Source organism: Xiphophorus couchianus, chromosome 16 (genome assembly GCF_001444195.1).
Source record: "Xiphophorus couchianus chromosome 16, X_couchianus-1.0, whole genome shotgun sequence".
In the NCBI taxonomy this organism is placed as follows: domain Eukaryota; kingdom Metazoa; phylum Chordata; class Actinopteri; order Cyprinodontiformes; family Poeciliidae; genus Xiphophorus; species Xiphophorus couchianus.
The window spans coordinates 14,540,484-14,555,836 of record NC_040243.1 but is presented as its reverse complement, the minus strand read 5'-3'; the positions used below and the strand labels follow the sequence as shown (position 1 = coordinate 14,555,836).

The window sequence follows — 15,353 nt, the reverse complement described above, 5'->3', positions numbered from 1 at the left end:
TAAGTTGTACAACTCTGTCATAATGGAGTTACTTACAGCCTTCCGTATTTTCTGAGGTTGTACAGATTCGCCTTACTGGCTTAATGACATTCTAAAGTCTCCATTTTCATGCTAAAAAAAAACCAAACAAAACAATTAGGGTGAAAATAAAAGCACATCTAATCTATTATTTTTGTTTCAAGAATTAACCTCTCAATTTAAAGAGAAGTCAGGTGCCAGTAACAAGTCCAAACACATTTTGCACCTTGATCAGTTAAAAGCAACACCTTTGCTGATATTTACATTGGTTGAGGTTTTGTTGTTGGTCACAGGTTCATACACTCTGTAAACCCGAGAACTTGTGAAATTAGTAGCTGTATTGCATATAATATTTACACTACAAACAAGGTAAGGTTCAAGGAAATTGTTATTGACGTACACAGTTCTGTGTCAAAGACAAGTTACTCCCTCTTTTATTCACGAGACAAAGTCTTGACTCTTGAGAAATATTTTACAAGTCTAAAGAAGGCAATATTCTCAAAAGGATTTCTGGAAGCAAGAAATAAAGAGAATAGTGCTGGCCCAAAACGTTTTTTAAATTTCATTTGAAAATACAAGTCAACATTTAAAAGCAAGCAGGATTAAGATTTACACTCAACAAGTTAAAACATTTTGGAAATTCTGCATGCTTTGTAGAAAGATCCAGGTATGAGCTCACTAAATATATTTAAAGATGTGGATGTAATCTCTCTATATTTTAATGGTAACATAATTATATTAGGGGATGCTTGATCCTTGGACTCACTCTGACCCCACTTCATTCATAGAATGCAGTTTTAAAACACACACTACTGGCAAGGCAGCTTAACTTTTTGGATTTTTTAAAAAACAGCTTATAACTACAATTGTGTATTTCAGTATGTTTGATATGCAAATAATATTGTACCCGACTAAAATAATCTCTTTATGACGATGGAATTATGATCTAAAACATTTCCCCCCTCCATATTTACTGCTTTATCCAAAATTCTTCTAATCAAGTTCAATGCAAGAAAAATGGAACAGCAAAAAATAACAAAAATGAAAACAGAAATTTATTCAACAAAATTTGATCAGATTTATAAACATAGAAAATACAACTTGAGAGTCACAAAATGCTGGTGCTGTTTGTCATGAGTCTTTCCTGCAATTACACTGACAAAGCTTATTAGACAAAGTCTTATTATAAACAACACAGAAAATTGTAAAACGGACAAAGACTAAAAACTAACATTCATGATCCAGAGGAAGCATGCTGTTACTCCACCATTACTTCCAAAGGAGAGGGCATGAAGTGCTTTTCATAACCTGAGGTAGACTGTTCTTCCTCTGATGAGCTCCAACAATCATTCCTCTCTTCATCAGAGTCGACCATTTTACTGTACTCCTTCCTCCCATATCTGCTGTCTGTACTGTCACTGTTTTCTCTGGTGGGATGCTCCTGTTGATCATCCTGGCAGTCCATCAGGTGACAGGCATTCTCCTTTTTCATCATGTCAGGGTCAAATACCTTGGATTTTATTTCCACAACTTCCAAAACAGAGATGGTTGGATAAGGTTCGTAGAGGGGACCGCGCATCCAAGTCAAGGGCTCGTTAATCTACAGTGCAGATCAAAGAGAAGACTATTATTTTTTACATTTTATAAGTAAAACATAAACAAACAGCAGGTCATTGTGATTAAATACCAAATAACTGAAATAATTTTTAATAATTACAGTTGATTGGAGATTTGATTTTTGCTCACCTGGCGCTTCATCTGTTTGAAGATTTGGCTGTTGCTGGGATCTGGCACTTTCTCATACAGACAATGAGGTAGAAGTGGGCACTCTTTTTTGGCTCCTTGAAAAACACTGAAAGCAAAAAAAAATACATGAACAGATACCATCAATACTTCAATAACTGTTCAACCATGTTAAATTTCATATAGCTGATCACAAATGGCAAACAATTCCCAAGAACTTTTTCACATTACAAACAAACTTCACTATATTTCAAAGGGATTTTAATTGCATAAAGTAGCAGATGATGGCATAGATGTAGAAAAAAACAACAAGATGCATGGTTCTCAAAATTGTTACTCGTAAAAATATGAAAAGATTCACCAACATTTTACACAATTAGCTAATCAGAGTTGAAGGAAAGATGAATGGGACTAAATACAAGACTTTAGCATTCTGGGGAAAACAATCCAATGGAGGATGTAACAGGCTTGAGCCTTACAACTCTCCTAAACATACAGCTGAAGCTACAATGGAGTGGCTTATATCAAAGCACTTTTATGAAATAGAATAGAATGGCTCCACTACTACTCAAATTCTGGGGCTAGCCTTGGAAATTGTCAATCATAGCAGCTCTTCATTTATGTTGAATGTGTGCAAGCTAATCTGCGCAGAAGAATGGGCAGAAATTTCCATACAAACACCACAGAGTCATGTCCTAAAAGATTCACTACACTGTGTTGGTCTTTCATACAAAATTACAAAAAATTAATTTATGGTTACGGTTGTAGCCAAACAAAATGTGAACAAGTTTAAGGGATGTGAAAATTTTTGCAGACAAAGTATATATATTTGCTTTGTATCGTCAGTATTAATGTTCTTTGATGATTGGTGTCAAGGTAACTAGCAATGATTTTCTTACCATAGTATGAAACTGGTGAGAGCTGTCGTGATGACCAGCAGCACAATCACCACAATGGGAGTCACAAATGCTGACAAGAAATAGAAATATGGTGAAGGAAAGAAATGTAACAAATTTACTTGTTACAACCATTTTACAGGATATTACATATTAACATAAAGTTAATACATGATGGCATACATACCATAATCTTCATGATGATTGATTGTGAATGTTGTGTTGACCTTTTCACTGGGCCCAGCAGCGCTCACAGCCCTTATCCAAGCCATGTATTTCTGACCTGGACTAAGAGCCTCCAGCTTGCAAGTTGTACCTGAGGTGACATTTATGTTGCGCACTAGAGTAGAAATGTTTTTTGGATCTGAGGTTAAGAAAAAAACAAAAACAAAAAACATAGGACCATCAATCCACACAGTCAAAGAGCATTCTAACTTAGAAAAAACTAAAGATTGTATTGTTTAGTTGTAATATTTTTATTAAAATATCCATTTTAAATTAATATCCTCTACTATCAAAATAATCTACTTGTGTTGTTGCCACTTCTGTGAGTAAAATAAGAAAAAGGATAATTTTTCATGTTATAATGCAGTGGTTATTAGCTCATTCCTACATGAGATATCACCACTTCATTCAAGGGCCACAATATGACAGTCTTTTTTGTTCTTTTGTATTTTTATGTTACTTAGCCATTTTCTTTACAATTTTTGTCATGTTCATTTCTTGTCTTTCCTACTTTGTTTTGTCTTCTGTTGCTGCTTTGCCAAGTACATTTCTCTGGATGTGATCAATATTTTTATCTTTAGTTAGAATCCCTACATATCCATATTGGAAAATTCTATTCTGTCAAAGAGAATGTTTTCATTTTATTTTAACATCTTCAATTTCTTTATATGCATGTATAATGTATCTGCTTTTTAGGTTTTATTGCACTAAACCGAATAAATTAGTCATTTAAGTTAGTAAAAATAATTAAGCTAAGGGGAATTGGACAGGAAAGAAAGAGCTGCAACATACAGTAACTACAGAACATATCTAAAATACTATTATTGCTGGTTGTTTAATTGTGATATATTCACTTTTTATGCTATGTTTGCAATTTGATTGGAGTTAGAGAGCTTTTACTGCTTGGTTGCCCGTCAGAAAAAATATATAATCTAAAGAAATCTGTTTGTCATAGAAACTGAAACCTTCTGTGCATCCTACTTTTTCTATTATGCAATCTACTATAATTAAATGTATTATATCATATTATTCATAGCATTTTGTACCTCCTTGCGTGTTCAGTCCTATTTCATAGTACAAGATCACCCCCCTCTGGTTGGAACAGGGAACTGGCTCCCATTCCAGAGTCACAGCAGTTCCAGCAATTTTAAACACCTTGAATGAAGGCACTTTAGAGGGAACTGATGGAGAAAGAGATTATGAGTTCATTAAACCTTCAATACAAGAAAATACAGTGACAAGGGATTTATGGAGAATAAATCAGCACTCTCACCTCCCTGAGCTGAATATCCTGTAGCTGTTGCAAGCTGACTAATTTCATTCAAGTTTGACACTGCAAACAATGATACTTGGTATGATGTGTACTTTTTAAATCTACCTATAGATGGAGACACATGAGAGTAAAAGAACCATAATTTAAAATAAAAAATATGTTCCAAACTTTAAAAAAATAACACTAAACAGCTTAAATCTTTCTGAACCACCGCAAAGAAGCCAAATATATCTGTGCAACAAGAGGAACATACAAACACAGGTCACTAACCTTTAAAAACGACTGTGGTCTGTTTACTGTCCACTTTGATCCAGTCAAATCCGCTTCCAGGTAGACACTCTTTGTATTGCACCACATACTGTTTGGTGCTGTCGGAAACCTTGGAGGACAGGTTCCAGGACACAGTGAGGTTCTGTTCGTTCATCTCGAGGTAAATTTTTGGTTCAGTTGCTTGATTTCCTATACAGGAGACAAAATAGGTTTTAGCCCTGTTAATCCACAGAGGAAACACAAGCATTGTGAAATAATCATGACGTCTATTGTACGCTGACATAATTTCCTTTTAGCAGCAACTCTGACAGAAACTCTGACGACTCATATTAAAGCATTTATCCCTAATGCTAAAACTATTCTATCAAACACTACTTTGTTTACAAAAGTCAAAAGTAAATTAAAGGAAATAGATACCTGGTCTCTGCCTAGGCAGACAAGAAGCTTTTGTAGCACCGAGAGCATTGTAGGCTGATACACTAACAGATGACACATCCTTCAGAGATGAGATGAGGCGCCACTTCATTTCATCATACACAAAGAGGCTGCTTGGGTTGTCCGTGGACACATTTATTAGCTGTTTAGTGCCATTAATGTAGAAAACTGTGATTTCATATCGAAGAATGTAACCTCGGGCCTGAGAAATAGAAAGATTCTGGACAAGCCAGAGACAAAGAGATGGTACTGACTGAGTGCTGAATATGCATTTAGAGAGAGCTAGAGATGCCCTATAAATTCATCTTTGATCTTACCTTCCAGTTCAGAAAACAGTCAGAGTTTGACAGAAGCAGCCCACAGTCCCACCATGCATCAACCTCTCCAACTGGGGCTGAGAAATGAATGCAGAGAAGATGTAGTACAAAAATGAGAAAAAAAAGACAAATGCTATGTACTCCACACACATTAAATCTACCCAATACAAAAACATCTCAAATCCCAAATGTCAACTTTTGTAGTGCTGATACGTTTCTTAAAGAGTGAAAAGTTGTCTTTGAATCCTGATAGAATGATCAGTGATTCCGTCAACACAAAAATTATTGGCATTGTGGATAAATGTAAAGATAAGTCATTAAGTCACTAGACAGAATATGTTTAGACATCATTATTCTTTTAAGACATAAGTCAGAGGATAAAACTCAAATGGCATACATCTCAAAATGTATTTATTCAGCATCTCATGTTTAAACAATTACCGTGAAAGCTATTCATTTGATTATAGTCAAAAAATTTACATCTGTATTTTTTTTTGCATTTGCCCCTTGAACATTTTGCCATATTGGAGAACTAAACTTCAATGCATTTTATTGGGATTTTGTGAAACATCAGCACAAAATAGCGCTAAATAACAATGTGGAAAATTCTAATTCTCTAAAACTCTAATTCTCTTACATAAAACCTATTGCAAAAAATTGTAACCACATTATAACATAAATAAAACCAAGGTTGAACTTTTTGGCCTACATAAAAATAGTATGAGCAGAGGGTTGCAATCATCAGAAATTTGCCAACTCAGCAGCTTCTCCCTGACTGGAAAAACACAACTTTTCACCACTGGAGGCAATGAGGAACTCTGTTGATACTGCAACAAGTGGTAATCCCAGGTCTCCAATTTGAGGGAACAAACTATCCCCAAAAATGACAATACTCTGTCTCCCAGAGCACGGTTTGTCAAAGGCTAAATACGTCCAGAATTAGGAAGCTGGATTGTCTCTCTATCTACCCTCAACCCCAATGTACACTTGTGTGAGACCTGGTGACCAGAACTATGAGGTAACCAGTTGTTGTGACGCGGTGCAGGATTTTCACACACTACTGAGGCCCCCGATCATTAAATAAATAAATTTTTACATTTCCATTATACTTCATTTTTTTATTCACCCAATCTAATCACATCAGTGAACAAGAGTTAAAAGCAGAATAAGTCATTGGCAGAAAGGATTTGGGAACTTTTTCAAATACTTTACTCTGCACCTCAACCCACAAATATATTTTGCTTACAAAGGTGACACCATTTAAAGGTTAGTAAACAAGTTTTCTGATTAAGTAAGACTGTTTGCCAATAAATATTGCTACAACAAAGAATTACCCGACAAAGCACAATTTTTTGTGCAAGGTTTTTACAGTTTAATAGTGGCATATGACCTAAGCAGCCATGTACAAGGCAATAAAACACATTTACATTTCTTGTCGAATGCCAAAAAAATAAATACTCACAAGACTCAGCACTTTTTCTTAGAAAGTCTGGACTCCAGTCACTGATCAGGCTCTGGTCACATTTACAACGGACCTGAAATACGTAAACTGTGCTGGGCTGGGGTTCTGTGATTCCGTAGCTGCTACTTAAGTTATACTCAGTCTGTGATGAAAGAACCAGGGTAAAAGTTTGGGATTAATTCTTGGAAAAAAATACAAAAACACCCAATACCATATAAAACTAATTTGCCAAACTTACCCAAATCCAGTTTTGGTCATCCTCAGTACGATATCTAACGTCACAGACTCCAACATTAAGCTCTAGCTTGCCACAGATGGTGCTCCAGTAAACCTCTAACAGATCTTCATCGCTTGATGTAATTGTAGGTGGGGGTGGCTTGACTGGTGTGATTGGGAAAGAGACAGAGGACCACAGATCAGGCAGACACCCCAAAAATGTTCAATCTGATATACGAGTCACAAAATTAATACAATGAAGGTATTCTAATAGTATCAGAAATATCTATTTTTTTCAGATACTGGGGATTGTTCTGCGACTTCATTAGAAAAACTTGGGAGTAGACGTACTGATGTGTTGGGTGTGGATAACAATTTCCTGAGATTTGACAGAACCGTTCTGATTCTGAGCCTGGACCCAAACCCGGAGTTCTCCATGGCTCTCGAAGTTTTCCCGATGGATATAACCGTCTGAGCTATTCCCATAGGTCACAGGCTCCTCCCTGAAAAAAAGCAGGAGAAGACGTGAGAGGACAGGCCAAGGCAAAAAAAAAAAAAAAGCAGGGCTTAAAAATGTTTAATTTTGGGAGATTAAGAGCAGAAAGTGTGTTTACTCTTCATTTTCTGGCTTCCAGTGAAGGGTGTAGATAGTGCGGCTATCAGGGTGGGTTTTTGGATCCCAAATGCATTTAATAACTGAACAGTCCGTCTGATCGCACGGTCTGCAGCACTCAAGGTTAGAGGGAGGAGTAGGAAGACCTGGTGAGCACATAGAGAAAATGTGTCAGCATAGACGCATTGTTTTTCCTGCCAGATATATGGATTTGTAGACTTTCTTTGCATCACATATGATGGATTAAATAACAGCCATTATTCATTGGTGCTATTTTCATATTAGTTATGAATGAGTGCAGACCTAAATGTTTTCCTCTCTCTCCACATAAAATTATTTCCATGCCAAAAATCCACTGAATAGTTCCTCTACCTCAAGCATAAAATAGGTCTCTGAGCAACCTCCTGCTGGTATGTAGTGGATCCGGAAGGTATTGATAGTGCTTCACTTTTTCCGCCACCATTCTTCACTGTAGGGGTGGTATTGTCCTGGTGATCAGTTGTGCCTGATTTCCTCCAAACTTTACTCCTGGTGTTCACACCAAAGTGTTCAATCTCAGACCAGATAATTTAATTTCTCGTGGTGTAGTCCTTCAGGTGCCTTTTGGGCAAACTCCATACGGGCTGCCATGTGAAAAAGGTTCTCCACTCTCCACAGAGGAAACCTAGAGATCTGATAGAGTGACCATTGGTTTCTTGATCGCCTCCGTGATCGATCAGGTTTGATGGCCGACTGGCACTAGGGAGAATCCTGCTGAGTCCAAACTTCTTCCACTCAACAATAATGGAGGCGACTGAACTCACTGGAACCTTCAAAGCAGCAGAAATGTTTCTGTACCTTTCCCAAGATCTGTACCTCAAGACAGTCCTGTCTTGGAGGACTACAGATAATTCCTTTGATTTCATGCTTGATTTTTACCTCTGACCTGATGTTAGCTGTGGGATCTAACATAGAAAGGTCTGTGCCTTTCCAGATCTAGTCAGTTTAACTAAACCTACACATGTGGACTCCATGTAAGCTGTGGAAACATTTAAAAAATGCAACAGACCAATTTTGAGCTTCATGACAAAGGCTTTGAATATTTACGTAAATGTAATTTCTTGTTTGTTTGGCTTTTTTTTTAGATGGCAAAATCCTCAAAAAGCATCTTTTCACTCCCTAAATCCAATGTTCCATCAATACAGTGACTCTTCTGGTAATGTTACAATTGCATGCCTTTCGTACATTCCATAATACAATGTTTTAAAAAAAGTTATTTTATTTTCTAATAGATAACAAATGAGAATGAATATTTAGCTCCAGCTGGTCTTTTTGCAGTAGCTTTTCCTTTAGTGTACTTTATTTTAGATACAACACAGAGCAACATAGTTTCCAGTAAAACAGGATATGACTGAAGAAGAAGATGATGATTACTCAGTCTGTTTAGGAGAAGTAATTTGTCTTCAGCTAAAACATCTGTGCTTTTCTAATGAGAAAGTCTTACTTATAGTCAGTTAAATGAGGTATTAGTGCTCTGGAACTATTTTGTCGGTGGTTTGTCAGTAGCTTTACCACTGACATTTCACATTTGTGCCCAGCAAGAACTCAGAACATTGATCATTAAGAAGTAGTTGTGCAGATATATGTGCAATTTATTTATAAACAGAAAAAGATCTCACAGAGCCAAAAAAGCAGTGGAGTTATGGGAGGTACTATCCTCGTGAGTCACAAAACAAAAATATAATAACCACTGTGTGAAGCTGCCAGGGGTATGAGTAAAAAAAAAAAATCCAAGTGTCCGTGACATTTTCTATGTAACCAACATGGTAAAATACGACATCTTGTCATTTTCACAACAGAGAATAAGAAAGAGAAAAAAAGACCCCTATTTTACTGCTCGTCAGTATCAATATTTGATCTGGTAGGTAAAATTGATCAAAAATAAAAGCAAAAACAAACAGAAAGCAGTTCTCTAAAGAATGCACAATAAGTTACAAATCAAAGAAACAATGCAACAATTGTTGCATTGTTTAAAATTAGTTTACACTCATTTTAAACACAACAATACAAAGGATCTTTTAGTCATGCACATGCTCATCCGCCTCTCTCAAGCATACACGGTTTTTTTTTACACATTCAACACCCGCCTGTCACCTTTACCCATTTCTCATAAGCCTACGTGTGCTTTGCAGTAATCAGTTCAATACTTGCACATGAGACATTACAAGAAGGCACGGTAGTTGCCGTGTTAACAGGAAGCAGGTAGCTACAGTCTTCCTTTAAGACCACTTCCCCTTTAATGTAGACTGCAAATCAAATCATGTTTGGAGTGTAAATGCAAAGAATTGCTCATATAATGCAAAGCAAAAATAAAGCTAGGGATTGTTAAAATAGACTTAACTGATTAATCTGATCACCGCATATTTTGTGGTTTTAACTGTGATCACAAGAAAAGCAGCATCAAATAGTGTTGAAAAATTAATTTACTGCATACATACAGTCAGAACATTACAAATTCAAATACTGCTCTAAAAACAGTAGCACCATTCAGTAGTGCAACTATACAGTTAAGTAGTACTAGACAACTGCATTTGGGCATATTTTAAAAAGCAAATGCAGCATTTAAACAAATAAAAAAATAATCCAGTGGAAGCAACTAGGTGAAAATGTTCAAGGAATAGAATTAAACAATCCCATATAATCGATATTACCACAGGATGAAAGTTTATTTTTAATATATTTTTTAAATAAAAATATTGCTCCTTGATATAATAGTATTTTCAACTCAAGCAAAACATATGATGAACAGTACAGCTCATTTTATAATATTGGTTAAAAAAAATAAACTTGTTAATTTCTGAGGAAATATGCAAGTAAGGAGCTAAATTGTATAAAATGAAGCTTCGAAATACTATTCTCCCAATAATATACAAATTTGAATAAGCCTACCTGGGCTAGAACAACAACAGTACGGGAAGGTGACCAGTAAGACTGACAGCGGCCACCACGTCATAGGTGTGGCCATCACATCTGGACCTCAAGTTTCTGAAAAACAAACACGTTTTCATTCCGTAGATATATCTTCACTTGAAGCGAGGAAATTCACATAACGGACCAAAAGCTCGGTAAAAACAAGTCATCGCACTGAACGTCACGAGACCCTCCAGTCAGGTAAATGTGCTGCTATTCACAGAGTTGCATTCACTTCCACGACATAGCAGTTATACATATATATAAACACCAGCATTTGCTCTTTAGCAGGTCTATACATTAAGTAAATATTTCGACTATAACTCAAAATTCTTTACCTCATTTCGAGATACACAAAGACACATGAAGCGCATGTTGTCGCCGTGGGAAACTAACGCTGAAAAGAAAGTTAATGCGGAATTAAAAACTTTGCCGGGTGAAGCTCCTCCCTTTTCAGGAATTACCGATGACGTAGAACGTACATTATGGTTATACACTCAGGCTCTGTTCTTCATTCTTCCGGTGTGGCTGTGTGCTGTCCTAAAACGTGCCCTCACTATCAAAGCATGTTTTGCTTTTGTTTTGTTTCGGTTTTTTGTTGTCTTCGTTTTTTTTTTCTTTTTGGAGTGTCTGTTTTTTATCACAATCCAACTTATAATAAAATGGAACAGCTTGATAACGCATAATGAGACTGAATGCAGTTATTTCAAATTGAGGCAGAACATTCTTTCCACTTTTTGTTGTTTTGCTTTTTCACCTTCAGTTTGTTTTTCGTTTTAAAGCATAACAAGGATGTTTTTTTTTTTTATTTTGCTTGTCAGAATGAACAGAGTACTTTCAGCTGCATGCACTATTAGCAGCCAAAATTTACATTAACAAACTGGTGCAAAAAAAAAAAAAATTAACTAACATTGGTTTTACTTTATTGCAGATATATTTTTTTCTGAGATTGACCATTTCCTCAAAATTCTTTGAATTTGACTGTTTTCTTCTGCATTTTGTTGATGAATTTATGTGATGAATATTTCTGTGAGGAAAAGAAACACATCAACATGTTTGTGAGTAAGGCATTTTATAGTTTTATGACGGTTTTGTTGTTTTGAATGGGAAATTGTTACAACACATTTGTTCAATGAAACATATAGACAATATTTTTACACTACAAATGAAATTAGACCTACTTTCACAGGCTGTTTATGAAGTTTTACAAAATGTAGCACAAAGTTCTTAAAAGTTGCAGAAACATTAACTTAATCAGGAATGAAAAAAAGTACATTTATTCCTGTCTATCTTTAAACATTGAAGACATTTAGTATGGGAAACAGAACACATTTACTAATTTGACTCAACTGCTTGACAAACGTTAAATAAAACTAAAATGTTTCTGTGTGTATGTGTGCATATTTGTGGGAGGGCGTAAAAACATTTGCTAACACATGCATTCATTCATCAACCCTCAGCAAAGGGAGCTGATCTCGCTTTTGCTGCAGCCCCACTTGCAGCAGGCGTTGGACAGACCCACCACGACGTCCCTGCCTTTGCGGTCAGCTTTCCGGAGAGCCTCCAGGATTTCATCAGTAATGAACGACCGGGTGGACCTGCTGAACCCACCATTAGGGTTGTTTTGGGGCGTGAAGCTGAGGTCTTTGGTTGTTTGAAGGAAATTTTCAACCATAAAGTTGGAGGTCAAGCCCTCTGAAGACTCATCTTGATGGGAGGTGAATGGGTCCTCTGAAACATCTGGTGGAGGGAACAATATAGCTTGCTCATGTTTACTTTTATAAAAGATGCACCAAAAGATTACATGATAGTAGGAGTACCTGGATCGTCAAATGCACCTGTTATTGTAACATAACTCTACTAATATCTGATTTAAAGATATTCTATTTCATTTGTTGCTTGAACCAGTACCTTTAAACAGCATGGCAAAAACATGGAATCAATTACACTTTTCTTCTGCAAAAAAAAAAAGAGAAGAATTGTCAAACAATTCAAACAAAAAGTTGATCATGGATTTTAAATTACCTCTGCACTGGTTTGGAAATCTTATGAATAGATGTAATAATATGTGATTTTGACCATCTTTGACATCAAGTTAGATACATATTATAAAAATGTTTCCTGACAGTATAACAAAAGTGAAAGTGAAGATTTAGCAGCTCCTGTAGGCTTACCTTGATTTCTAAGTGATCGTTTCCAGCGTGATCCTCCGCAGGTGAAGATGACTGCTCGAATAAACTCTCTGCCACAGAGTTTCACCCCGTACGTTGGATCCTCCATGGGCTGAGCTCCAACCCCAGCCACAAGCAAACACACGGCCATTACCACTGCTTTCCACATTGTATCCCAAGCAAGTAAAGCAAGATGGAAAAATTCTAGGTTTTCTTTTATGTCTGTGTCCCAGTTTGCTTGAGCTATGCCTCTGCAGGTGATCCAGATGTGGTTTATAAAGGAGCTTGTTGCTATGCATTGAAGAGGATGCCAGGCCTTCTCCAACAGAGAGAGAGAGAGAAAAAGAGAGATCTGAAAAAGTGATATAGTGATAGACCTTTATGGAAACAAAAGGCAGACCAAAGGTGGCATAATCAGCAAATGTAGAAGCATCTGTGACCTAATTGTATTTCAGCTTATGACGTATATTCATTTCCATCGCTGTCCCTAAATGTAGCCCTTTCTCAAATTTGAAACATACTTAATCAAAGTCTCTGTAATTATTCAAACAAGCTATGACTAACTGATCGGATTGCATATTGATATGCAACAATTTAAAACCTGTTTTGTATTCAGAAGAAAAACACAGAAAGGTCACATTTCAGAACAGGGGTGCTTCGAGAAAGTTTGCAAAGGGGTGACCAGATGGGATCCATGTCCATGTCTCTGGGTGGCACACAACACATTTACTTATCAGGAGTATTATAACATCAATCATGGCAGCTAAAAGTGGTCTTCACCTCTCTTAGACAAACATAAGAAATCACTAGGCATATCAGGTTAACTGACCAGAAGAGCAGTGAAGGTACAAGCCCATTAAAATTGGAACGCAGATAGGCACCAGTCCTCATGCAAACAGGTAAAGAAAATGGAAAGAAAGAAAAAGGATTTGATTCTGCTTCTGACATGTTGATTTTAATTATTATATGTACTATTTCCCATTCTTGATTTTCACATCACCCTATATGACTTTTGAACATTTTCTTTTTTTCTTTTTATTGAAAATTACCTTTTTTGTTAGCCCTTTGCCAAAAGGTGAACAGGAGGGACCGAGAAAGGATCAGTGACATTTTCAAAAACAGATAACATTGAATTCTTGCCATGAGTCAGAAAACTATAAAGTACATTTTTTATCAGTTGCTACATAGTCAAAGGTCACCCGTTTAGGAAATTACAATAGCAATGGTGAATCTGTAATTAATGGAAGGATAAAAACCAAGCTAAATGGCATTTTGGCAGGGCATCCACTATGACACTCATTAACACGTCAACATGGGGGTCATAGCAGCACAATAAAAATGCAAACCAGTTAAACCAATAAATGTGTTTGTTTTGAACAAACTTTAAAATGTGTTGTTTTGTCTTGATTGTGTAATTGTATACAATAAATCTTAAAATACAGTATGTTATACAAATAAATATGTATAAATATTGTCGTATGTTTTAATCTTGTATTTTGTTTTACTTTTGCATAAGAAATTTTAACCTTTCTAAGCCTGAATCAATAATTAATAGACAGAAAAATCTGTTTTTCCACCATCTAAAATGTTTATTGGATGGTTTTAATAAAACACACACGATTTCCTATATTTCTCTTTTTATCTTTCATAATCAATATTTTATACATTTATTGTCATGTATAAATGTATATTTTCCCAACTTTAAATATACAATTTGTATTGCGTAAAATATATGGCTTAATTAATCAGTATTTACAACTTTTATATAATGGATTTTTGCCTTTTTACTTAGGATTTCTTCCCATCATCAATAACATTCAAAATGTTTTATCTAATTTTCTTTTTGCTATCTAGACATAGACATGGGTACTATTAAATAGTTAAATTGATTACTGTTTGCGAAGCTGCTTGTCAAGTTCAGTCAGTTCCTTGGTGAAGGAAGAGTTTTCACATTATGTGTGAAACAGTGGCAGAATATAAGAAGTGAAAAACTGGGCAAAATACTATTAATGATTCGGTATAAGTAAAACCTAGTTTTGCTGAATCTACTCACGTGACAAATAAAAATGAATAAAAATGCTTCTGATGCTGTCCCTCTTCATGAGAGGCTTAACACAAGAAATGCAACAGCTGTGTGCCATTATTCTGCATATATGTGGGGTGGGTCTTTACTTCATCGTAAGTCCATGCTTTTTGATTTTCCCCCAATCTTGGTATTTTGCTTCGCAATCTTCTCAAGGTTGTGCTTAACCCTATTACCTATGGATAGTTTTCTACCACACTTTTTCCTTCCATTCTACTTTGCATTAAAATGCTTGGGCACAGCACTCTATGAGCAATAGGCTTCTTTAGAAATGACCTTTCGTGGCTGCCATTGACTCTTCCTCATGATTTATAGGTAGTCTGCAAAATGGCCATAACATAACATAGCATTTCATTAACAAAAATCCTTTACTTTATTCCTTTTATGTAATATTCATATTTCACAAGAAAGTAAAATGTAGCTTTTCATAAAATATTAGCCATAATCATCAAAACTAGCAGGAATAAAAGCTTTAAAAAAACATTAGCCTATACCTATACTGAATCTATAGGTATGTCGCTTTTAATTATACTTGTGTAAATTAACTTCACCATTCTATTTGAAACATGCATATTATGTTATTGCTCAGTTAAAAATGTTATTAAAAGTGATTATGGGCGTGAGGTGCTTTGTAGTATTTTTTTTCCACTGCTACTATGACTTTAACTAAATTTGGTTTGCG

General features: G+C 35.8%; 1 protein-coding gene and 1 long non-coding RNA gene across 4 annotated transcripts; one reads left to right on the top strand and one right to left on the bottom strand.

The window, feature by feature from the left end:
• Nucleotides 1-1,051: 1,051 nt before the first annotated feature.
• il12rb2l (interleukin 12 receptor, beta 2a, like) lies at nucleotides 1,052-10,877 on the bottom strand. The gene is made up of 15 exons (XM_028042922.1): nucleotides 10,756-10,877; nucleotides 10,397-10,492; nucleotides 7,470-7,614; nucleotides 7,207-7,358; nucleotides 6,878-7,020; nucleotides 6,640-6,781; nucleotides 5,178-5,254; nucleotides 4,843-5,080; nucleotides 4,426-4,614; nucleotides 4,156-4,260; nucleotides 3,929-4,063; nucleotides 2,845-3,021; nucleotides 2,661-2,730; nucleotides 1,765-1,870; nucleotides 1,052-1,618 (listed from the first exon to the last, which is right to left on the bottom strand). Exons 2-15 carry the CDS (start codon nucleotides 10,470-10,472, stop codon nucleotides 1,277-1,279), a joined length of 2,097 nt encoding a protein of 698 aa, XP_027898723.1. The 5' UTR covers nucleotides 10,473-10,492; nucleotides 10,756-10,877; the 3' UTR covers nucleotides 1,052-1,276.
• Nucleotides 4,497-13,492, top strand: LOC114160354 (uncharacterized). 3 transcript variants are annotated; one of them, XR_003598750.1, is made up of 3 exons: nucleotides 4,497-4,585; nucleotides 11,878-12,135; nucleotides 12,633-13,492. It is a non-coding gene; the product is annotated as an uncharacterized LOC114160354 (long non-coding RNA). The 3 variants fall into 3 exon arrangements; XR_003598752.1 differs by lacking the exon at nucleotides 12,633-13,492 and adding an exon at nucleotides 8,593-8,663 and having other exon boundaries at nucleotides 4,502-4,585; nucleotides 11,878-11,966; XR_003598751.1 differs by lacking the exon at nucleotides 4,497-4,585 and adding an exon at nucleotides 11,042-11,475.
• The last annotated feature ends 1,861 nt before the right edge of the window (nucleotides 13,493-15,353 follow it).